We start from the raw sequence: 26,321 nt of genomic DNA on the forward strand, positions 1-26,321 counted from the left end.
TCTGTGGTTAAAATTACTCGAAGAGACTTTCACGTTTTGTTATACAACGTAAATTACACAGCCATGGCTAAAATGTCATTAAAATGCCACTGAAGAAAATATTGATAACAAGTTCCTTATTAACGACTACAATTACCACAAGCAAAACAATAAATGTGCCATTGTAGTCCTATATAGCAACTTGTACGCAAGATACTTTTTTTTTATAAAAAGCACAGCATCTTCAAAATTCACATTTGAGGTATGACTGTGTTGTGGGGAATTATGTTGTAAAACAAAACATGATTGTCTTTTTAAGTAGCTTTTACTATAGACCTGATTTGACTAATACATTCAAAACTACCATAGGAAATAGTGCAACAGTGCCCGCCCACTGTTTCAACCTGGGGTTCTGGAAGTTCTAAGCCACAATAGATCATCTAGCTCCAAGGTGTATCTTAACATTACAAACTTTATTTTGAAACAAAAACATATTTTAAAATTGGACAAAAAGACAAAGGTACAAGACTGTGTACTTACCGTTTTTCATGAGGGCTTGAACTACAATCCCATAAAGCATTGCGAATGAGGTATTCAAATATTAAATGAAGGAAATATATATAAAACTGTTGATTTTATGTTGTTGATTATAAGTATAGAAATGCTATTTTACATTTGTTGCGAAAAATTCCAATATATGCAAACATATACGTTGGAGGGTGAAGGGAGACTGATTCATTTGTGTTAATCACTGTGCATCATGTTAGCTGGCATTCACATCCGTGCTTGTTTGGTGGGCATTTCTGGCTTCAACAGAACCATATACCATCAGTGAACAACCTCAAATCTCACTAGGTCTGTCTATAAAGGATTGTAAGTTATTGTTAAAAATCATTTTATCTATGGGGGGATTTTTACTTCTAGACTGTTGCGGCCTATTCCTGCGGGAACCCACAGTGAATAAGCCTTCCGGATGACTTACAAAGTGACAGCAGGGCTAATAATAAAAAAAATAAAAACATTTTATGTGGTGTAGTGGTCAAATTTAACCATTTTGCCTTGTTTTAGTCTATAAAATGGCATCATTAGGCTAATTAGCATGAGTCTTTGTTCCTTTTAGACAAACTATTTCATACTGTGTTTACTTAAACATGTGTTTACAGAGTGTATAGTCTACAAAGTACCCCTTGTCCTGTGTATATTTGCACTGCTTGCTGGAATAAAAATAAACCAAATTTGAATAAAACTTGATTTAATCTGAACATACCAATAGCCTATAACTTCTCTTTTTATTACTAGCCAATTAGCCAATTTTAAATTATTTTGTAACATGAAGATCTGGGTGATCATAGCAATAAAATACACTAATGAGGCAGAATTCAGATAAAATGACAGACACAAAATTCTGATTAATATCTTCAGATACAATAGTATCCCTTTGTGAGCACAGGAGACAACAGAAAACATTCTATCTTTTAGCAAAGGAACATTTGTATCCTCGCATAAAACCACATTGTACATTTAAGAGAAATGCAGTGCCCCATTCAGATGATGTATATTCCATTTGAGTTGAATCTAAAGAAATCAATACTGAAATCTACCACCAACCCTGGAACCAGAAAAAGCAGATGAATAATCTGCCTTGAGGAACTGATGTCTTCATGTGTTATTACTGTTTTAAAAAACAATGTTGCAATTATATGGCACAACTGCAGGGATTTTTCCTAAGCGTAGCATGAATATTTTAGCCACTCAAATCAATGTTTGTGCTCTGAAATCAAAGTTTAACTTACAAATAGTGTGTCTCTTCAGGTATATACACTTTCAAAATGAAATTAATAACATGTGATTTTAACCTGAAATAAAATGAGTGAAAACTTTAAATGTTAATGTATAGGTAATTGCTTTTAATTAGAAAGAATTGTGAATCAAATTAAACAAAAAAAAAATTATTTGAATTGGTTTAAAAATGTGTTGTGTCTTGGTAAGACATGACAGCCTTTGATAATCTTTCAACATACTTGGCTATTGCTTTTACTGAAGTGAAGATAACAAATATCATAAATGCCAAAAAGAAATGCATAACTTTTGATGAAACTAGGAAAGTTTGTTAAAAGGTGGCAATATTTTATATTGCATATATGTTGCAGTATGTGTTAAGCTATTACATTTTTGAGAAGGAAAGTGTAGTGGTAGTCGTCTTCAGTTATCTAGTTGTTGTGATTAAAGGTTTTAATGAGAAGTACCTTTGAAAGAAGGATTGCCTGTTTTATGATTGTAGCATAATTTTCAGTAGACCTACAACTACTCCCTCTCTTAATGAAGTTAAAGGACAACTGCATAATTAAAATTAGTATTTTACTGCATAATTAAAACCTGAAGTCTATCAAACTATAAAACCACAATTCTCACAATTATTTTTGTCATGCATTTTAAAATAAAACTGTGATTTACACCACTTAATTCCAATCATATTTATTATTTTAAGACTTAAGAGTAAAACCAAGTTGTCTTTTGTATTAAAAAAAATATATATACTTGTATTTATTTTCAGTAGAAAACGTTTGTGATTTACTGCACTTTTTAGACACAAATGGAAGGTTGGGCAATCCTTTTTCCATCTAAAGTCACATAAGGTCACATCCCATCTTAACAAAGGTATGACTAATGACCTTAAGGAAAGGCCTGCTTAGCACATTTAGGTCCTATCACTGTGGGACAAACAATCCATCCACATACAAATAAACAGTCTGATAAAAACAAATTTAACAGATGGAGTTACACTTAAAATAATCTTGGCGCTCCCTCTGAGAGTCTTACATATTTTTGATTGCATATTTTGAAAGCCAGGCCCTTTTCCAGATGTATTAGTGCTGCCATTTACAGTATGTCCATAGAAAAAATTTGATGGAAATGAACTCATAGCAAAACACATCTATTGCTATTGGTAATGATAATATTTTTCAACATTTAGAAGAGAAAATTTGATCTAAAGTTCTCAGAGAGTGTCGTCTTTGAGTATAATATGAGGGTTATGGGTGTGAGAATGATGCCAGGTTGGAGCACATTCCTTGTGAATACAGATGTCTGTAACAAGATGACAGTTAAATTATAATGACATTTTTAAACTTAATTGTTGTCGGAAAGGAATTTTGATAATGACGATGATTCAGACAGAGGCAATTGAAAATAGACTTTAGACCAGACAATACATAGTAACATGTAAGACGGTAAGAGTTTAATCATCATCGTCATCGTCGTCATCATCGTCGTCATCATCATCATCATCATCATCATCGTCATCATCATCGTCATCATCATCATCGTCGTCGTCATCATCGTCATCATCGTCGTCGTCATCGTCATCATCGTCATCATCATCGTCGTCATCGTCGTCGTCGTCGTCGTCATCATCATCGTCGTCGTCGTCGTCATCGTCATCATCATCGTCGTCATCATCGTCATCGTCATCATCGTCGTCATCAGGGTCAATTTTGTTCTCTAGCACATCCTCCAGCCAATCCTCAAGCTCTTTTACAGTTGGCATGTCATCATCATCCATTTCTAACCAGACACTCTCAGCCTGCAGAAGACACATCGACGCAGTTGTGATTTCTCAAAAGACAATCCTCAACATTAACAAAATTCTACTGTGGAGAACAACAGACTAGTTTCCCTGAGAAACTCACATCATCAACCTCCACTACGCCAATCTGAGGTGAGGACAGGTCAATGTCGAAGGTCTTCTCCCAGTAATGGACAAGCTGCAGGTCACAGAGATATTCTAATCACTGTTTGTGCAATGGTCATGGTTGTCAACAGATTAAATATTTAGTTATCAGAAAAATATTAAGTCAAATAATGATTCATATCTTTATTACAGTAAAAGCCATAGGGTTACCAGGGGGAAGTCATCTGGGTCAATCCAGATGATGCTCAGGTCGGGATTGTCCGTGTTATCCTCTGCCACCTCCTTCAGAATTTCAAGGAATTCAAAGCCATCTGAAAGAAGCCGAAGAAAATGTCAGACACATTGACCCCGTTTCCACCTGGTGTTAAAATGCGTCTCGGGTGATCTGAAAACACGTGTTCAGGTGAGACGCATCACTGTTTACACCTAGTTGCTCAAATACGTCTCCTGTGACCACTTGTGAATGGATTTGGAGGGGCGGGACTCTGCTTCATGACAACATACATCAATCCCTATGTCCGTGTACTACATGATAAACCGCAACAAATGAACAAAGTATAAAAAGATGGTGCTGTTTCTCCCAGATGCATCTGAAATTTAATCTAAGCACAAAGGCAAAATGTATTGTTTTCTGTTATTTTATTGGAATAGTTGTATTAACCTGAGCAGCAGATGTCCGTGCTTCTCATAAGTGTTCGTGCATGTATTAACCTGAGCAGCAGATGTTCGTGCTTCTCATAAGTGTTCGTGCATGTAGATATCAGACACACTGAAGAAGACCTGTGAAGTTCTCATGTTTTTGTTTGTGTCCACTTTTTACATTTTACGATCAGACAGTTAATTTCTTTTAAAGCCACTCGCATCTGGCAAAGTTTAAACTCCTGTTTTAGCACAGTGGTTGATTGACAGGTGAGGGATGGCACTTTGCTGCTGCTGGGATGCATACAGGATGGATTGGCCAACGTATACTTAGCGTGTCCACGTTGTTGATCACGTATCAATGTACGATCACGTGTTGATGCGTGACGTAAATTTAGTCATAATCCAGTCAGTGTGGCCTAACTAGGCGCCGGCCAGATTTAAGGCCATTGCACACTGAGTCCGAAATTTTCGTATGCGTTTTTTCGTGTTCATTAGCCTAAAAATTCGTCACGCACAGAAAACGCAAAAAATACAAAATGGATTCGTCAAGCAGTGAGGATGATTTTGTTGCCCTCTCTTTTCTTAAAAAGAGAAAAAGAAAGAGGAAATATTGGGTCCATCCAATCCTGAGATTGCGCCGAGAGGAAGGAGAGTTTCAGCTCCTTATCAAGGAGTTGCGAAATTATCCCGAGCGAAATTTAGAATGTCTGTGGAAAAGTTTGATGCTTTGCTAGCGATACTGGAGCCACACATTAAAAAGAAGACTACAAATTTCCGTGAGCCAATCGATCCTGAACAGAGACTGGCAGTATGTCTAAGGTAGCTATCACACACACACACACACACACACACACACACACACACACACACACACACACACACAGCCGGCGGAAGCGCTGGGCAGACAGAACAGCTGTATACATGTTATATTTTGTACCCTAATAATACAATAGTAATCGAATTGGCTGCTCAATCACACCTAAATCGATCCGAAATTTCGATCTTAATTTTTTTATTACGGACTAAAGTTTCGGAGGCAGTGTGCAAGCGTGATTGAAATAACGTGAGGTCGAATTTTTTTTTTAACGTGCGAAAATTTCGGATGCGAATTTCGGACTCAGTGTGCAATGGCCTTTAGAGTTCTGAAATCAGCGATGATTTAGAGTTAAAAAGTACTTAAAGTTTGATCTTTTTCACACCAAAAGTGATCGTATCACTTTAGAAGACTTTAATTTAACCGCTGGAGTTGTATCGATGATGTTTATGATGACTGACGGGCAAAAATCCTATCACCATCCACTTGCATTTTAAGGGCCTTCTGAGCAAAAGGCTCAAGTATACTTTGTTTTTGCGGCAAGTATACTTTGGCCTTAGGACCCCGTTTAAAGCTGGTGTTAAGATGCGTTTCAGCCAGGGGCGTAACTAGAAGGAGGTAAGGGTGGGCAGCCGCCCTAGGGCCCGGGGTTTGAAGGGGCTCGCAACGGTCAACCAAAAGAAATCATAAAACTGACCGTGGGCCAGAGGGGTAATGAAAAACAGGCCAAGGAGGGGGCCGACAGTTTCTTTGCACTGGGGCCCACAAGATCCAAGTTATGCCACTGGTTTCAGGTGATCCGATCACATGTGGTCAGCGCTAATTACAGGCCTAAACAGGGTCTAAACATTTGATTACAAAAATCACATACGAATGTGGTCAAAAACGCATGTGACTACATCTCATTTAATGTGTAAATGGTAATCTGTGAATGGTAACCTGATTGAGTTCCAGACAACAGTGAAACACCACCTCTCACCTATCAATCAACCGCTGTGCTAAAACAAGAGTTTAAACTTTGTTGGTTATGAGCGGCTTTAAAAGAGAATATCCGTCTGATCTGAAATGTAAAAAAAGCGGATACATGTGAGCCATGCGAGGTTCAGACGTGTGAACGGCGAGCTCTGTGCACTTTGCTATTTTAATATTGTTTGGTGTCATAAACTGGTGAGATTCGATACACCCTGTTCCATAACTGTTCTATGGAGACAATATATCAAATAATTCAAAATCCTCAGGCTCTGGAGACATTAAAAGACACTTACGTGCTCAAGCTGAAGCCCCTAAGCAACAGGCCTCAGACCAGGGACTCAGTTTGGACAGTGCGGTGAAAGAGATTCAGCGTCAAATGTCGAACATGTCGGTAATGCTGACGAAGGTCATTGCAGTCTTGGAGGATCTTGCTGTAATACGTTGATCGATCACTGCCATGGAGACGAAATTCACTGAGTTGGTTACAAGAGTGGTGGATGTTGAGAAACGGATCGATTATTTGGAGTCATCAGAGAGGGAATTAGCTGCAAACCCACTAGCGACCAAGGTAGACATGGAACACGTTTGGGAAAGGTTGGAAGACCTTGAGAATCGTAACTGGCAAAACAATGTCCGAACTGTTGGAATTCCTGAGTGAGCAGAGGGTCAGAATATGTGGGAATTTCTGGATGGGCTCCTTCCAAGTCTGCTCGACATAAGACATCCGGCTCGGCGATCAGCTAAGGGAGACCCCAATCAATTTTGGCCAAATTTCTGAGATCATCTGATTAAAGATCTTGTGTTATGTGAGGCAAGTAATAAAGGAAGTCTTTCTTGGAAGAACCACATCATTTTCTTGTTCCCAGACTTTGCGAAATCGACAAGAGAGAAACTTGATCAATTCAAGGAATGCAAGAAATTATTTAATCAACGGAAGGTCGCTTTTGGACTGATGTTCCCGGCCAGATTGAAAATAGATGCTAAGGATGGCCGTAAAGTATTTACATGTTCCAAACAAGGATTGTCCTTCATAAAGTCAGTGGAATGAGTAAGTCTTTGTGTGGTGCTCACATGGCGTCTGAGTAGGCCTGACTCACTGAACATTCACTGGGTGACTTTTTTGTTTCTTTTTGTGCTGGTTCCAGATAGCGGCTGGAGCTTGTTTTGTGGAGGAACACACCTTCAGGACAGTTATGTGGATGAATCTACAATTTTTTTGTGTTTATTCTGCCTATTGGTAGAATTTGCAGTTTGTTTTATAGATTTTCTTCTGTTATGAAATTCTGTCTCACAAAATGTGTATAGAACCACCAGACTTGAGCAATCCGACGGCAAGTTGTTGTTGGGGCTCACGTAGGTGTACATGCACTGTTTGAATTTAGAGGGATGGATGCCGGTTGGTGCTGTCCTGCGTGGAGTTAATGCACATGTTTTTCTTTTTTCTGTTTGTTTGGTTATGGGGGGAGTTTGGGGTTTGATTGTCGCACATGGAATGTCAATGGGTTGGGCACCCCATAAAAAGAGGGAAGGTTATTTCTTTTCTTAAACTAAATAAATATGATATAGTGTTTCTTCAAGAAACGCATCTTTACCTGCAGGAAGCTGAAAAAATTTGGGAAGATATGGGGTGGGTATGTTTTCTTTAGTGCTGGCTCAAGTAAGAGCAGGGGAGTCATTATGTTGATATGTAAACATCTACATTTCAAATGTATCAAACAGAGTAATGATAAATTAGGAAGAGTCATTATTGTTTCAGCAGAAATTCAGGGCCAAATGTTGATTTTGGCTAATATTTACATGGAGACCAACTGGTCCTCCATATCCTCTGTGGGCATGGCTTGGGAGGAACTTTAGATGGTTCTTAGGGGTCAGATCATACAGTATGCCTCTTTCATCAGAGCTTGTGGAGTTGGAAGGGAATATTAAAAGTACAGAGGCAAAGCTGAAGCACCAAATGTCATCTGATGCCCTCAGAGAGTTGACCCGATTGAAATACAGATATAATACTATTTTGTTGCGGAAGATTATGTTTTGGCTATTCAGGGCAAGACAGTCATATTGGCTAAATATATAAAGCAGAGAGTTTTCTACCATTCCCTCATTGAAATCTAAAGAATTATATAATGATATCTATAGTTTCCCGTCTTCATCTACTGATGAAGATATTAGAAACTTTGTGGAACCATTAGAACTCCCTAAACTGAGGACTGAGCAAAAAAATTCTCTTGATTCTGACATAACCTTGGAAGAGCTTGGTGAGGTAATTAAGGCCTTGCCAGATGGCTTTGTGTGGAATAATGAAGGCCTCTTTTAAACTTCTTCTTTAACTGCAGCTGCTCCCTGTTCTAAAGATGTTCTAAAGGAATGTGTTTCCTGACTCACGTTTCACATGTAGCTCAAACATGTATGTCACCCCCATATAAGGTAAAGAACTATTTCATTGGTGGGGGTCCAGTGGAATGTGGATTTTCTGGACCATATAACAAAATGCTGAACAATAAACTTTGAAGAAGGATCTGATAGCATTGGGTGTCTGTGTCATTTCTTTCTTCCCTCAGCTGAGCCGTATGGAGACGGTGATTGCAGATCAAGAAAATTAATTAAATACATTGGATGACAAAATTATCTAACACTTTGCCACTGATTTTTTTAGATCTTATGCTACAGAATTGGCTCCACTTTTGCTAGAAGTTTATACGGAATCATTAAAGAATAGAAAGCTTCCACCAACCATGACGCAAGCCCGGATCAGTCTGATTCTTAAAAAGGACAAAGATCCAAGCGAGTGTAATAGTTACCATCCAATTTACCTGATCCAGTTAGAAGTTTAAATATTGTACAAAATTTGGCTAATCGATTAAGTACATTTATGACATCCCTTATACATATTGATCAGGTAGGGTTTATTCGGGCCGCAGCTCTTATGATAACATTAGTCGTTTAGTCAATACCATGTGATCAGGTGCGAATGATCAGACTCCGGTCGCTGCCATCTCACTTGATGCTGAAAAGGCATTTGATAGGGTAGAATGGGGTTATCTATTTAAGATTTTGGAAATGTACGTGTTTTGTAGTACGTTTATTGGATGGAGTAAGTTACTTTATAGACACCCGGTAGCGGCGGTACAAACAAATGGATTAACTTCAGATTATGTTACTCTGGATAGGGGCACTCGGCAGGGTTGCCCTCTTTTTCCATTATTGTTCTGTCTTGCCCTGGAACCATTAGTAACCGCGATAAGAAAGGAGCATTATTTTCCAGGGGTGATGGCAGGAGGTGTGGCACATAACCTTCTGCTTATATTTTATTATTTGTTTCCGACCCCATTAGATCTATGCCTTGCCTCCACAGAATTATTAATTCCTTTTCTAAATTCTCAGGATACAGACTCAGTTGGGCTAGGCCTACCCAAGGTTTTGTTTTATTATTATGCATTCGGTCTCAGATATTTGGCTCATTGGTAATTTCCACCTGAGAGAGCCCCGCCCTGGTTTTGTATTGAACAGGAAGTTCTTGCCCCTATTACGCCATTACAAACCTTTCTACCAAACTAATCAGAGAAGTTAAGTTACACCCCTTTATTTCACATTTGCACTCGGTATGGACAAAAGTGTCCAGTGTTTAATTCTGACATTTATTTAAATGTTGCCTCGAGCATATGGTTGAACCCAAAATTATGGATTAATAAATCTCCTTCCTGCTGGTCAGAGTGGATTGTGAGGGAAGTTAATACACTCTTTGACCTATATGAGAGTGGAGTGTTGAGATCTTTTGAAAATTTGGTTCAACATTTTGTTCAGTTTTATAGGTATTTACAGCTGCACCACCTGCTCTGTACTATTTTAGGGGGTAACATACACCACCCTAAAGCAGCAGATACTCTGGGAATGGTGATTACTGCTTTTGGAAGAGGTCATGAGGCATCAGTGTATTACTCCCTGCTAATTCAGAGTCTGGGGGACGGAGCTTTAAATTCTATCAAGAGATTATGGGAGAAAGATTTCAACTTGGTATTGGAGGAGGGAGTGTGTGCAAGAATTATAAAAAACATCAAGTCCGCATCTAGAGATGCAATGGTGCACCTTATGCAAGTCAAGATTTTATTGGACCCCCCCTCTAGATTGTATTGGCTTGATCTTAAAGACATACACACATGCTGGCTATGCCAATCGGAGGATGGAGACATGGCCCATGTTTTTTGGTGGTGTGTTGAGATCCAAGAATTCTGGTAGAAGGCTCAGAGTTTTGTGTGTGACATGTTGGGCATTCAGGTTTCATTTTTCCCCATACTCTGTTTTTTAGGCGATGTGGCGGTCATCGATGTGGGGAATAGTCACACAGAGAGTTGGGTTCTGACCATTGTGATGATCGCCAGCAGATTATCTTGAGGGGTTGGAGGTCAGCTGGAGCGCCCCCATTTTCGGGAGAGGTGCACAGAGAGAGGGGGGATGGAGGCTTTTAAGAAGGTGTCATTTGGAAGATGGGATAACTTGGATTTGTTTGCTGGGAAATGGGACAACTATTTGGAGTTTTTGGAGGGCTCCCGGGGTAGGGCAGTGGAGATAGTACTATAGATTTAAATGTATTATATATATATATATATATATATATATATATATATATATATATATATATATATATATAATTTTGTGATCACAGGGATGTTTTTTGGGGGTCAGGGCGAAGTTGGGGATTGGGAGGGAGAGGGTGGTTTTAGGGTTTAAATGTTGATTCTATGTATAAATATTTTTCTTCTTTTTATTTATTTTTAGAATCAATAAAAAAAAAATTTATTATTAAAAAAAGCGGATACATACACAACCACAAGGACTTCATATCTACTTCAGTATGTCTGATATCAATATGCAGGGACACTTATGAGAATCCTGTTTTTTGTATTTCGTTTGTCTTTCTTTCTGAATTTGTTACACTTTATTGTAATGCAGTACCACACTGACATAGTGATTTATGTATGTCGTCATGAAACAGAGACTCTCCCCTCAAAATCTGATCCAAAGTGGCCACAGGAGATGCATTTATGCAACAAGGTGTAAACATCGTCGTGTCTCACCTGACCACATGTGATCGGATCACCCGAGATGCATCTTAATACCACTTGTAAAAGGTGTCTGAGAGTGGCCTTGATCTATGAATGCTAAAAAACAGATCTGTTTATTCAATGTCCAGTCCATTCATACCTGGGTCATCCTCCTCAGCGAAAGCAATTATATGCTCGCCATCCAAAGCATCCTCCTGTCATAAGATCATGGTTACATACATAAAGTGTAAAATCTTTTTTACTCTGTGGTTTGTAAGAAAAAAAGAGCACATAATTCTACAAATCATGAGATCATATATTGAAATAGTACGAAGGCGTTTTAGTGACACGTTTAAAAAAATATCTAAGATTTTGAGAATAAAGTAGTAATATTTTAAGAATAAAGTCATAGTATTACAAGAATAGATTTTAAATGTTTTGAGAATAATCTCATAACATGCACTTCACGAGACTAAAAGCATAAATGTTAAAGAATAAAGTGGTAGTATTATGATTTGAAGTTGTAATATTTTGAGAATGAAGTCAAAATTACTACAATAAAGTCATAGCATTATAAGATTGAGTTTTTTTTGTATTATATTTTGAGAATAAAGTCAAAATTACAAGAATAAAGATGCAGCATTTTGAGAATAAGGTAGCATATTGCGTTAATAAAGTAAAAATATTTAGAGAAAAAAATCAATATTAAACAGAGCCCCCTAGGGTAAGATGCTGCCCCCCTAGGGAGTTGGTCCCCTATATGCAGACTGCATGATATGCGTATAGGGAGCAGCAGTACTGGTTGTTGTCCACCACATCACTAAGATGTTACTTTTCTTATGACTTATTCTCAAAATATTATGATATTGTTCTCATAATGCTACAACTTTAATCTGGTAATTTTGACTTTATTCTCAAAATATGAAGAGTTTTTTTTGGCACTAAATCATCTTCATAGAATAGAGTGTAATTTCCGCACTAATAGTGGCCCTAAATGGAAGTGCAGTTTTTATGAGTAGCCCGACTGGGCCAGACATAACATCATTGGCTCAATGCCATGAGCTTGGACTAGGGCTTCCCATCTGTACCATTTAATTATTATTTTTTTTTCAGAAACTTCTCATTATTATGGTAATTCTGTTTGGTGCTACTTTCAGTGCACAAATTATACACTTCACCTTTTGCTAATAACATAATGTAGATTAGTTATCAACAGATGGGATTCTAACAGATCATCTTATGAATATACTAGATTTAAAGAATACAATTAGAATGTTTAAGGAATATCAATACAGTACTGCTTTGCAGTAAATATGATTCACTGACAGCATGTGATTTGCAGTAGATCACCTTACCCAGATCTCATACATGTTGTGTGGCTGCATTTTCCTCAGTGTTGGCCTGTGGAGAAGCTTTCATCAATATACAGTCTTGAGTTTATTTATCATTTTAAAGCATTTTTCACATCAGTTAACACACCTTTCATTGTCCTCAATGAATTCAACAAGTTCTTCCTCAGTGTAGGGTTTACCAGGGATGAGAATGGGATCATCCATGAAGGGCTCATAGAAGTCCACCTCATTCAACTTTAAGTCTAGACTATTAGCAACCTACAAATAGGGGTAAGACTTGGTTTTAGATTAGTAGGAGAATAGTTTTAGGGTTTACAACTTCAGGGCAAACTGAACTGTGTAAAAACTGTGCAGTTTATAGTGATCACTTGAAAGCTTTAAGGAATATTCCAGTTCAATATAAATTAAGCTCAATCAACAGCATTTGTGGCATAATGTTGATTACATTTAAGGCTTTGCCACTGAGTTTTTTAGATCTTATGATACAGAATTCCTATTTTCTTAAAAAAACTAAAAGCACAAATCCGTGTTACATTGAGGCACTTACAAGGGAAGTGAGTGGGGCCAATCCATAAATGTAAATATACTCACTGTTTCAAAAGCATAGAGTGGTAGCATGGTTTAAGTGTGATAAAATCGCTTACTAACCTTTTCTGTGTAAAGTTATATCCAATTTTACAACTTTGTTGCCATGATGACATAACACTGTAACACCGTAAACCCTAAAACCCTCAAATTGACAATTTAAACAACCGTAAATCTCAAATAATACACAGGTTTGAACAGAAGAATTAATATTAGTAATTAAAAAAAAAGGCTTGACATTTCTGCCTTTAAACCCTAAAAAAGAAATTGGCCCCATTTACTTCTATTGTAAGTGCAACACTATGACCTTGATTTTTCTTTTCTTGTTTAAAGAAATAGAGAGACAAGTAAAATGGCCAATGTGTCTAACTAGGTTCCTATTGTTTATACACAGATTTGCATTAATTAAGACATTATACCTTTGGACTAAATGTGGCAAAGAACTTGATGTGTGGATGGAACTCCTCTGCAGCATCCTCAAAAGCATGATAGTCTAAAATCACAAGATCACCAGTTAATTACTTAAACTATTTACCAAGTCACTTAAATTTTGACTTCTTTAAGTTAAATGGGAGAATGACTGATTGTGGGGGCCATCTGGATACGTACGGTCAGATTTAGAATTCTTGAAGAAGCCCACCAGCTTGATATCCTCCTCAATATTATGGAAACCTCTCAACTCACGCACATTATCAATGATCTCAACTGGATCCTCAATGACCTGGGAAAAGAGCCAAACAGAGAAAGGAGAATTGACAGTAAGACAGATTGCAAACACTGCAGTGTGAATGTACAAATATGAGGAAAAAGTGCAGGAAGTGAATTAAAAAACTAATTCTCAAACTAAAAAAAATCATATTTATTTATTATTAGATGGAAGAAGATCAAATAATCCAGAACAAGTACCAGGTTTAAATTAGCACTCATTTTTCACCCACATCATAGAGGAACTCCGCCAGTGTGTCCGCAGCAAGCTCTCCATCGTATTCAATGACCTCATCCTCAATGAAGACATATATACTGTCAGCCTCGTCCAGACCTGAAGAGATCAGTGATTAAATTAACCCGTGAGAATCTGTGAATATTTATAGGTATGTATGAAAATGTCCACTGGAGGTCATGGTCGCTCTTGTACTGACTTTCTTAGACAAGTAAGTTAACCAAAGGCCGCAGAGTATTTAAAAACGGTATAGGCCTATTTTCATAGTGAAAAGATTGTGTAATATACAGTGCATCAGAGGTTCAGTGGTTTTGCTTCAGGACACAGATATTACATCAAGGGGCAACACAACTCTGTACCAAAATGGATTTGTACAGTACTAAATTAAACAAAAAAAAATTGTAAAAATGGAAATCTGTTATTACTCATTATATTTATTAAGCCAATTAAGCTGACTTTGTGGTCAAAAACCATGCTTATCCTTTGAACATGTAGGAACATTTTCGAGGATGAGACTAAGTTATGCAGTTGGCATCAACCTTAATTAACTACCTTACCAAGTGACAGAATTACAGTAGAGTTTGTTTGAATGCACAGCAACAACATGATATGGGAACACTTTTCTCCACCATTTTAAAAGTTAAAGGAATTGTTCACCTATGCCATCCCAGATATGTATGACTGACTTTCTTCTGCTTAACAAACAAAGAATATTTCAGCTCTGTTAGTCCATTCAATGCAAGTGAATGGTGGCCAGAACTTTGAAGCTCCAAAAGGACATAAAGGCAGCATAAAAGTAATCCACATGACTCCAGTAGTTTAATACATGTCTTCTGGAGCAATATGATAGGAGTGGGTGATAAACAGTTGTTTTAGTATAAATTCTCCTCCTTGCCCAGTAGGTGGTGATATGCTATAATGTGAATTGCCAAATACAAAATAAGAAGAAAGTGGAAGTGAAGATTTATAGTGAAAAAGGATTTAAATATTGATGTTTCTCACCCGCACAGGGCTTTTCAACCCATTAGGCGACATAGATGAACACCTAGGGCGTCATGGCTTCGGGGGCACGGCCGATCTACCGAGCCAATTTTAGCATGTGTCCAGTCTGTGTCTAACAAAATGTGCCCAAAATGTGCAAAATACCAAGGTTTTAACATATTGTACCATCACTGTACCATGATATTGCCACAGCAGAATTCTGAGAAAGGTAACTTTGATAAATTTCATCTTATGCCGTATAGTGTAAAAAGGTGTCAATATGTTTTTAGTCCATAGTTTCATTAATGCTACACAATATACTGTATAGGCTTCTAAAGAAATTGTTCAAAAGATGGTCCTAAAATCACCATAAAGGAAGGTTTTGGTGTGGTTTCTGCTAAATCAATAATGTTTAATTTTTTTCAAAAATACTATTTTGAACAAAATACTATTTTGTACTTTATATTTTAGTCTTTGAAAAAATCTAATGTATTTTGTATGTAATTTAAGTTTGGTATTTGTGTTTTTTCAAAATACATGGAATTCTTTGTACCAGTCAACCTCTTTATTAGGCTGCTGATTTCACGTTTCAATTAGCACAGGCATGCACCCCAACAGAGAGAAAGGCTCCATCTAGCTTTGTGTGAGTGAATTTTCTGCGATCCTGCAACGATCTGTAAGGAAATATGCCGTAAGATAAGGTGAGGATATGATGGTCAATTCTACTTGATGCAAAAAAAAAAAAAAAAAAAAAAACACAATTGCTGGTAACTGTTATTTACGGAAGAGGATTAGGGCCAAGCAATAATAAAAAACTAAAACCATCTCGAGATTAAAGTCATTATAATGCGAGATTAAACTCGTTAAATTTCGAGAAAAAAATCGAAATACAATCTTGAGAATAAACTCATTAAATATCGAGAATAAAGTCATTATAATGCGAGATTAAACTTAACGAGTTTTTTCTCGAAACACAGCGACTTTATTCTCGATATTTAATGAGATTATTCTCAAGATTGTATTTCGACTTTTTTCTCGAAATTTAACGAGTTTAGCGGCGGCTGGAAAACACGCAATGAGCCAGTGGAGGTCGGTTGCCGGGGCTTTGCAGGACAGTCGTTACCCCGAACACTCAAACTCCTTGGAGTTAAAGGACAACTGTGCAGGCGAGCCATAAAGAACATCTCTGAGGCTGCCGAAAAAGCCTCACGATGGTTGTGGATCAGGAGGGGGGAACCGTGGAGTAGCACGCCACTTGGACACAGGCCGGGGACTGATCACCCCCGGCTGGGTCGCCCGGGCGAGGGTGTCTGTTGATTAAAGACCCGAAACACCTTTTGACCCCGGGTTCATCACTGATGACGTGTCCAAGTAGCACCAGAAGGTGTATGTTAGAACTCAAATGGATTATGTGATTCTAAAATGGCAGCCCCCATTAGGGTGCCCCATGTAAAATAAAACAGTTGTATAAGGTTACTGATATGACTAGAGTCCTCATCTCATGTGAGTGCTCATGGTTTTATACATATGTTTCAAAATGACAATTAATTTGTTTAAGAGTAAAACTTTAAATATTACTGAGTGCCTTTCACTTGTATTGAACCTGGAACATTCCTTTTAGGTGGTGTCTGACTAGCCGATTTGTTTTCTTCAAATGATGTCCAGGTGTTAGCTTCATTAAAATAAATCACCAGCCAGGCAGAGGGAGACAGAGTGCACATTAGCGTCTCTCAGCGGGAGGTGGACTGTCGAGAATCCCTGCAAGGTTAATGGCTTTAAAGACTGAAAAAACACTTCCATTTTGTTTGAAAAAAATCATTCTGTCACTGAGGATGGGTCTTGTGTTCTCGTCAAGTGACCAATGAACTACTTCTTTTACTGCAGAACAGACAAGACGTCAAGCTGATGTGACTGTTTTCATTGCACTCAGATTCTGTCACCAAGGTTTTTATTGCACTAAAATGAGCAACAACAGTCTAATTTTATTGGATGTATTTCTTTACTCACTGAAAGCCGCATGTTGACATGCATTCTACAACAAGCCTCAATTGGATAAATAAACAATTGCGCACTTTCACAAGGAAAAGTTACTCCATCTTTATAATCACTTCTTTTGTTTTGCAGCAGAAAAGACACAGGAATAGAGAGAGTGGGCTCAGTGACTGTGAGAACAGGTACTTTTCAATGCAGAAATAATTCGAATGTAACTAATGACGTACACAAATATCCACAACTTAAATTTTCAAGTTTTGGCCCATTTTGAAATATAACCTTGCGAAAGCCGACTGAACCTTCATTTGGATGAGAAGCTTATTGCTCTCTGCTGCCCAAATCTTTGCACAATGTGACTATAAATGTGTAAACCTTTTAAATGTAATACTTGGGTTTTATATTATTTGATATAATGTAAACATAAGTGTATATAATACCTAATAGTGATATGTCATTGAATGGCCAACTTTACATGTATTTTGTGCATTTTCAAGATACAAAAATCTGTATTTTATTTTGATACTTTTTTTGGTATTTTGTATTTTTATTTTAAATACATTTTCATGTATTTGTCAGTCACCGCTTGAATGCACATACCTAGTTTCTTGGCAACAGCACGGTCTTTCTTCTCATCGAGTAGGCCAATTCCGATGTCCTCGTCGTCTAGGTCCTCCAGGACTTGAGCAGCAAGCTGTGTAATACATAATACTGTTTTTAACTTCAGTTCCCTTTTACGTCTTTAAAGTAGTTAGAGGATTATGTTTGTGTGGACTGTTTTCTTGTAGGCTCATGATATGGTTGTGTGTGAATCGCATGAATGCACTTTGGGGGAAGTACACTGTTGAGATGCTGTTCTTGAGCAGTTCCTCTTAATGTGGAAAATCCAAGGTAAGGTAACTTGTTGTTTTGAGCTTATTAGGCCACCAATCAGCAATGATTGATTGCTTAATGTCAGCACACACATTATGTTTTCAGAATCAACCTGAGAGAGATCAGTTTGAAAGGTTTGGTAGTTGAGTGCACACATTATCTGTTGGAGAAGCACATTTGTTTTCTGCCTGCATGGATATTTCAGGGTATGCTTTACGAACTGTAGTTAGTTTCCTCCACAGTTTTACAACCATAAAAGCTGGTCATCAAGAGCGCTGCCCATGCACTTTCTAAATCAGTGTGAAACTTGACCCATTTGGCAGACAGCTTTCTCCACTAATCGCAGCACTACATGTGAAAGCGGTTGGCATGGAGAACTGCCAGTGTGTCTGGTGTTCCTTTTCAGATAAAGTAACAGGGTGTTGGGGAGGTGACAGGTGCACCCATCCATAAGAATACCCTTTCAAAAAATCTAGAGTTGCCACAAATTCGCAACTCATAAATTTTCATATGAAAATGAAAACACTTTGCAGTAAACTCTTATTGTCACCAACGGTTTGCTGCATGTTCAACACTATCGGTGAAGAGCTGCAATCTTCTAGCAAACATTTTTGGTGAGTAGCAAACTCATTTTCATGTGAAAATAATAAGTGGTGAGTTTGCAGCAAGTTTACCAGAACTCTAGATTTTTTTGGTAAGGGCAGATCACCAAGCACTATAATATAAAAAAATATATATATGCCTTTACATCCTTATAGATACAACCACTCCTTACTTTTAATATTTACCAAATAATTTAGTATAGGTATAATTTGAAGTACCTTAAGCTCCACAGCTATTATCTTACTTTCCAATGCTAAACAAAACATCTCCCTTCTAAATCCTAAATTCAAATTTCTGTACTGTTCATTATCTATTGTTTTTTTCTTGCTGATGTACACCACTATCATTCCTTTTAAGATTTATCAGAATTTTAATGACATGTTTTATCAGAATGTTAAATACTGTGATAAATAGAAAAGCAGAAACATTCCCTTAAATACAGTTGTAAATACTGACGCCTGAATTCTGACATGTTGTGAGAGATTTTTAATTTGTCCGTTTATTCAATCAAAGTTTCAGGATTATTTCAGGGGTTTCTTGTCAACTTGGTGAATAAGTGCTGCATACTAGCATCTGTAGGGGAATATCTTTAGGTGAAACTCAACTAAAGGTTAAAGGCTATATCGTGGAATTGTTTTTACACTTACAATTAGGTCAGTCATATGAGGTACCGTTTGAAAGCTTAGAATCTGAACTTTTCAGAGAATACCATCACTTTTGCTTTTATATTACACAAAATAACCAAAAAAGGCCTGAAAACATTTGCTTCAAAAAATAGCACCCCCTAGTGGTAATAGGGTAGAAAAATTCATTAGAAAATAAAAGTCTTTCACATGGCACTCATTCTCAGGAATGTGATTGTACAGATTATTTTGATGCACTAATACCACAGTTTGAAAGATTTTCAAAAGAATCACAAAATTAAATATTTTTGTATTCCTGTAAGTCATTAAATACATACATCTCTTTTATGCACCAATTATTGCTGATGTAAGCCCTAAATAACTAAAAACTTTATATCTGCTTTTAACTTTTAGGCATTTGTCTAAAAAACGTTTGTCTGTGAGCTTGCTTGGTTGAATAATCCAATGTTATATCTTAGATGTCCAGAACAAAATATGCCATCCAGCAGGAAAAGCATGCTAAACAAATGAGATATTCAATGAAACGATGAGGATGGTGCATAAACTGAAAATTACACTGAATGTCTATGGAGGATCAAATCTTTGTAGGTGGCGCTCTAATGCGTCTAAAATGCATTAGAGCGCCACCTACATTTCAGATCTGTATATTGTGATGGAATGTGATAAAGGAAAAATAAATTTCAAGTACTTGCTGCCATCTTGTGAAACAAATTAAGACTTCTCAAAGTAAGATAGATTGACCGAACCAGATTTACATGCTTACAAATTGTAACAACAACAATGTTTTTTTACATTTCTGTTTATAAGATTACGAACACATACAATATTATTTATGAATAATTGGTTGAATATTTAATAAAATATTTTTGGGCATTTAGACCACAGTGTGTGTATGTGAATGGTGAGCTTTTAAATTTGAGTGTGAAAAATTGCAGGAGGCAGCCCAAAAATGCATAAGAGTTTAAAAACAACACATCATTAATGTGAAATCTATGATACCAGCCATTATTCTTTTAAAATTCCTTGTATGTGTAAGCATACTTGGCAATAAAGCTGATTCTGATTCTGATTCTGATGAAACCTCATTGAGAAAGTATGTCCAGCCTGGGAGAATCCAAAAAACATAAACTATATTTTTGTGTGAAAGTACAGTGGGGTTCAGCTTACAGTGGAAAAATTCTTAGGGTGAAATCTTGAATTGTTCTAATCTTTATTTATTTTTTATTGAATTATCAGCATAATGATTTGAGGGAAAGCTTAATTGAACAATAATTTTTATTTTTGACACCATGCTCTTGAGCTGGCTTGGACTCGAATCAGAGCATCTTGTGGGCTTCAATAGAATTTTACTTTGTATAAAAAAAGAGTTTTGTATGTTTGCATAATGTCTCAATTGTTCTTTTATATGTGATCTAGAAATAGTGCTAAATCTTAAATATTAACTTTGTTTTAAATTTTTTACAATTCTAATACTTTATTTCCTGGTTTAAATAACATTCTGAATCCCAGATTTTCAATGTGTAGGTTTTAAAACCCACTAAATAATAAGCATATAACACATATAAGCATTCTGCGTAATATCTCATTTTGTATTCAATGGGGAAAAGGAAGTCATGTGGATTTTACGCAGAATGCTAGCTTTAGTCACCATTCACTTTTATTTCATATTTTTCCATACAACAGAAGAAAGAAAGTCATACATGTCTGGGATGAATAAATGATAACAGAATATTCTTTTTTTTTTTTTTTTGGGTGATCTATGCCAGTAGATACCTCCAGGGATGCAACTGTGAACCTGTAGCCACACACACCATTATAGATCCAAAATATGTATCAGATTGACATAGACTTTTAGAGAAGAAAATGATAATTCATTTATTAGCTGAACACAAGTGCCAAATTAATCAGTTTCACAACATATCAAACAAATCTGTGAATGGTTTCAAAAATCATGGTTCACTCTGAGGCCCAATGAAGATTAATTGGAAAACATCAATATTTGCTTTTTTTTGGTAGGGAATCTAAACAAAACTAGTTTCGCCATGCCTGGTCATGGATATGAGAGCAAACAAATGTTTCTATAAGGGCAGAAAGCATACACAGCACAAACAGCTATGACAGCAGATGCCTCTATAATTAGCGCAGCAGCACAGATCAACCAGGACTATATTGGCAAGATAGTGGTGACGTACATTTTCCTGCATGGGATCCGCTGACAGGTACAGTACTGCGACCAGCACACAGTTCTCTAAGTTGACACAGCAGATTTCATGCTAGAACCTCCTGTACTCCCATCTGCCCTGGGAGCAGCTAGCATACAAGCAACCTCATGCTTATAACAAGCGTAGATTTACATCAGCACTGGGCTACAGAGGATTCAGCAGAACTGTATTACCAAGTTACATACGCAACACCCATTGCCATCGGGCCTCTAAAGAGCCAATTAATTAGTTTGATGCAATTATCCTCATATAATCTGTTAAATACCTTTCATTTAAAGTTACTGTATAGGTGTATTGACAGTTCAGTTTTCAGAGTTAGACTTCCTGGTACATTTAAAGAACAAAGGTCAACTAAGATCCCTAACAAATGCCTCTTAATCTGACAGATGTTTGGACCTCACATTATCCTTCACTAGAATAACCTGAAAAATGTGATTCATGTGTTTAAAAAAAAAAAAAGAAATAAGGTTTTATTCAAGTAAAAAATATTATTTAACATGACTAAATCAACCTGACTGGTTACACCAACAAAATATCGGATCAAGGAGAAATTGATTACAGGTTATCTTTCATTCTCTTTTTCGTTTCTTTTTTTACAGTTTTGTTAAAGAAATAGCCCACAATTACAAATTCTGACATAATTTACTTACCTTCATTTTGTTACAAACCTGTATGTACTTCTTTTCTTCTGTGGAACACAAAAGGAGATATCAGGCATAATGTTCGGTCACCATTCACTTTCATTGTATGGAAAAAAGATGCGATGGAAGTGAATGGTGCCTGAGACTAAAATACTGCCTAACATCTCATTTTGCGTTTACGTAGAAAATAAAGTCACAGGGGGTTGGAATGACATGAGAGTGAATAAATTATGGATGAGATATCCCATTCAGTGGCCAATTTATTCATAATGAAAATAATCTTTTACTTCATAACGAAGATCAACTTCCAACAATGTGTATTTAGAATTACAATTGCTCACATTACCTCTGATCATTCCTGAGGAACACTCAATAATTCAATGTCTGGTTTAGGATTGCTTATGGCATTGTGCACATCCAGTTAATGGTGCTGTTTGAAGTTCGGGTGGGATTATTAGACGATCAATTGTTGTCTCCTGAAGGTTCTTATTCATGGCCAGGGGGGTGCATTTAATATGTTTCTAATCTCTTTCCTCTAACACAATGTTGCAGGGCTTTCCAATCATATGCCTTCTCTCTCAGGCACTGCATACTTATGCATGTTATTAAAGGAACTGTTCCCCCAAAAATGAAAATTCTCTCTTCATTTACTCACCCTCATGCCATCCCAGATGTGTATGACTTTCTTTCTTGTGCTGAACACAAACTAATTTTAGACAAATGTGTGAGCTCTGTTGATTCATTCAGTGCAAGTGAATGGTGGCCAGAATGGTAAAGCTCCAAAAAGCACATAAATGCAGTATAAAAGTAATCAATATGATTCCAGTGGTTTAATCCATGTCTTCAGAAGCGAAATGATAGGTGTGTGTGTGAAACTGATACAAATTTAAGACCTTTTTTAACCATAAATATATTTTTAAACAGCTCTTCTATACACATTTACAAGAGAGCCCTTTTCTTTTGTTTTTTGCTGATTCACATTCTTTACACATATCACCACACACTGGGCTGTTGTGCATAATTGATTTATTTATTATTGTAATTTTTTCACCTCCTTTTCCAGCAGGTGGCGATACGCACAAAGAATGCAAATTGCTAAAAAAAAAAACTGAAGAATTACTCTGTCCTCTCAAAAGTGTTTGTTAAAAAAAGGACTTAAATATTGATTTAAGTGACCTAGCCATATCATATTGCTACTGAAGATATTTAAGCTTCTGAAGGATTAAACTACTGGGTTGAATGTTGCCTTTGTGTGCATTTTGGAACTCAAAGTTCTAGTCACCTTTCACTTGCATTGAGTGGACCTACAATAGAGCTGAGATATTTTTCTAAAAATGTTTGTGTTCTCCAGAAGAAAGAAAATCATACACATCTGAGATTGCATGAGGGAGAGTTAATGAGAGAATTTAAATTAATTACATTTTTGGGTGAACTATCCCTGTAATCATCAAGGGCTATCAGCTGACAGCTATATGATTTACACAGTGTGCTATGTATAACATGGTACATACAGGAATGACACTTAAAATGCATTCTTTTAATTGTATATTATCTTGTTATATTTGTTAGCATTGGTTTTGGTACATGCTTGATAGTCTGTCAACAAATCCAAGTGAAAATCTACTGAGATAAAACTAGAATAAACAAATTCCTTTGAAAAATGACCCATCCAAACTCATGCTCATGGTACAAGTATACTACAAGATCTATCAGCACTTTTCTGCACATAGATGCCATAGTCCACAGCATTCTCATGGCTGGTGTTACAGGCTCCACATACCCCTGGCTCTGATGGAGTACTTTTCCTTCTGAGCCAAAATAAAGCCTCAATCAAGGCTAAAGAGAAATAATTGTTGTTACTTATTATTGTCCTCTATTGGGGTTGAATGATCTAAGATTTTTAGGCTACAGAAAAAAAAACACATGTGCACCACTATCAGATGCCGGAAGTAAAATTCTATATGCTATAAATAGCTGGCCAGTTCTTCTTGTTGATATTTACTTTCCTGTTTCTTTAGATTAGTTAGCTTTATGAGCCTTTGATTGACATTGACCAGGTTTAGATTTAACATTTACTGTATATTTAGACTCAACATTTAGATTAACAGCTCACATTCAAATTTAGACCTATCATTAGTATTTAGAGCTCAATTTGATTGAATAAACAGATGACATTTTAAAATCAAATGCGATAGAAATGGGTAGGTAGTTATTGTAGAACATGGCATTTAAACTCAGCACATCATTCAAATCCAAAACAACCACATTTAAACTTGTTTCAAGAACATTCATTATGTTTCAACAATATGTGCCTTTGAACAATATTATTGTGATAAAGACCAGTACACAAACACAGATTTCATTAGTCTATAAGAAAAGTAAAAATAGACCAAATCATTTTGATATTGTTTATGATATGAGGTCCACTGACCCACCACCATCTCTGATCCTGTATGAATCGATAGATGTGTGAGTGGATGTGAGGTAGCACTTGACTCAGTGAAGCAGTGCTGTCTTACAGTTGAAGTCAGCAAACCACTAGGACATGATACCACTCTGTTGTTTAATCAATTAGAGTAAATGTTATCACTCTTTACCCTCATCCAATCCCTGAAGAGTGCCAAAAACTAACTATCTTGGTCAGACATGAGGAAACACCTTTTGACCAAACTTTCTGAATCTATAATAAGCAACACCAAATGAATCACAGCAACAGCTAGAAGACATTTTCGACTAATGTAAACTGTGTTATGTATGTAATCAAACAGCTGCCTTAAAATATGACTTATAAAAGTGTGTTTAAACACAGACTTTGAAAATTATCTATGCATCTATTTATAGCTGTGGGAACCTTTGAAGGATTTGAATGTGCTATAACTTCATCTTCTACTAAACAAAAGCTAATCCAAAGCAGAGACCACATACAAGGAAGATATTTCACAATGAGTCACAAGCAGTTTTGTGATTTTAGCAAGGCCTGTGGTTCTTAAAAATACTAACCCACTTCTTTTGTTTTTGTTTCATTGCATGTTTTGCAGTGTGCTCATCTTATCTAATGAACATGCCATGTCTGCCAAATGCACATGAATTTACAGAATATTTACTTAAATTGACTACTTAGTCCTTAAACTCAAACCTGAAACATATTCTAGCCTTACATAGCAATACATTACACTGACACCAGCGCCATCTCATCCAGTTTTAGCAGAAAAGTCCTATTCTTAATGAAAGATTACACAACACAATGAGTAAACCCACAAATAATATGTCTGCTGGTGTCAAGACTGCAATTTTAGCATGATAGCATGCCTCAGGTGTGCATGTACTGTATATTGATATATCTACTTTTGGTTCAGAACTGAAGACATGCCTAAAGTCTACAGCAACAAAAATTTGATGGCTTTCAACTTCTGCTCTAATTGATCATTTATATTATTATGAATTCTGGGACTCTACCTTCTAATGAAGTTTGAAACCTTCAGTGTTTTAATATTCTGATGCATATTATGCTTTCCTGAAAGCCTCACAGATGTCCTTCGGAGAAGATCTTCAATGCCATGCCTTTAACATCCACTGTTCCCAATTGCCCACTATTACACTGGGTCCAGGTGTTACCATTAATTACCCCTCCCCTTTCCCCCACATTGGCCAATTCTAAGTCAAACCCACCTCAAGGGCTAGCTCCTCAATCTGGAACTGTTTCTGGGCGACTTTGCTGGATCCTACGTGCTCATGGTAGTACACCACCATCACATCATATTTCTTCATCACAGACTTGTAATTTTTGGCATTAAGGTCATGAACGCGGTCCTTTCCATCGTACTCTGGGATGTCCATGCCTTTCTGGCCCCATGACAGCTGTCCGAAGGTCAGGAGGAGCCCAAGGAACACTAGGTTCCACTTCATGTTTTAATACTTAAGTAGGGAGATATACAGTTCCAATAAATTTACAAATTAACTAACTAATTCATGCAATTCAATTAGAAAGGACCTGTGATCCCTGCCACCCAGAACAGATGAGAACAAGACTGGGTCCTGAGGCCCCAGTATGAAACCCCTACACACGAGTAAAAGAGCAGAATTACAGGGTCAAGAGAGCTTTAGGGGGTGGGATTAGGTGTGTTAATGTATGTGTGTGAGAAAGTGAGGGAGAGAGAGACCAAGATAGATAGAATTAAAGAGTGGGTTGCTAAAACGAGAGAGAGGGTGAGACATCTTGTATTTCTAGGCACAAAGACTGGAGGATAATATCAAGTAAGGCAGAGTCAAACCTGCTTAGTACCAGAACAAACTTTAAATCAGTGGTTCTCAACTGGTTTGGCTTCAGGACCTAGATTTTACATTCAAGTGGCAA

General features: G+C 36.9%; 1 protein-coding gene across 1 annotated transcript; it reads right to left on the minus strand.

Annotated features, from left to right (window-relative positions):
* Nucleotides 1–431: 431 nt before the first annotated feature.
* On the minus strand, nt 432–26,073 carry LOC127645353 (calsequestrin-1-like). The gene is made up of 11 exons (XM_052128943.1): nt 25,637–26,073; nt 17,585–17,678; nt 14,013–14,113; nt 13,684–13,795; nt 13,494–13,567; nt 12,617–12,747; nt 12,493–12,538; nt 11,298–11,352; nt 3,881–3,981; nt 3,669–3,743; nt 432–3,562 (listed from the first exon to the last, which is right to left on the minus strand). Exons 1-11 carry the CDS (start codon nt 25,871–25,873, stop codon nt 3,218–3,220), a joined length of 1,371 nt encoding a protein of 456 aa, XP_051984903.1. The 5' UTR covers nt 25,874–26,073; the 3' UTR covers nt 432–3,217.
* Nucleotides 26,074–26,321: the final 248 nt, after the last annotated feature.

Source organism: Xyrauchen texanus, chromosome 6 (assembly GCF_025860055.1).
Source record: "Xyrauchen texanus isolate HMW12.3.18 chromosome 6, RBS_HiC_50CHRs, whole genome shotgun sequence".
NCBI classification, from domain to species: domain Eukaryota; kingdom Metazoa; phylum Chordata; class Actinopteri; order Cypriniformes; family Catostomidae; genus Xyrauchen; species Xyrauchen texanus.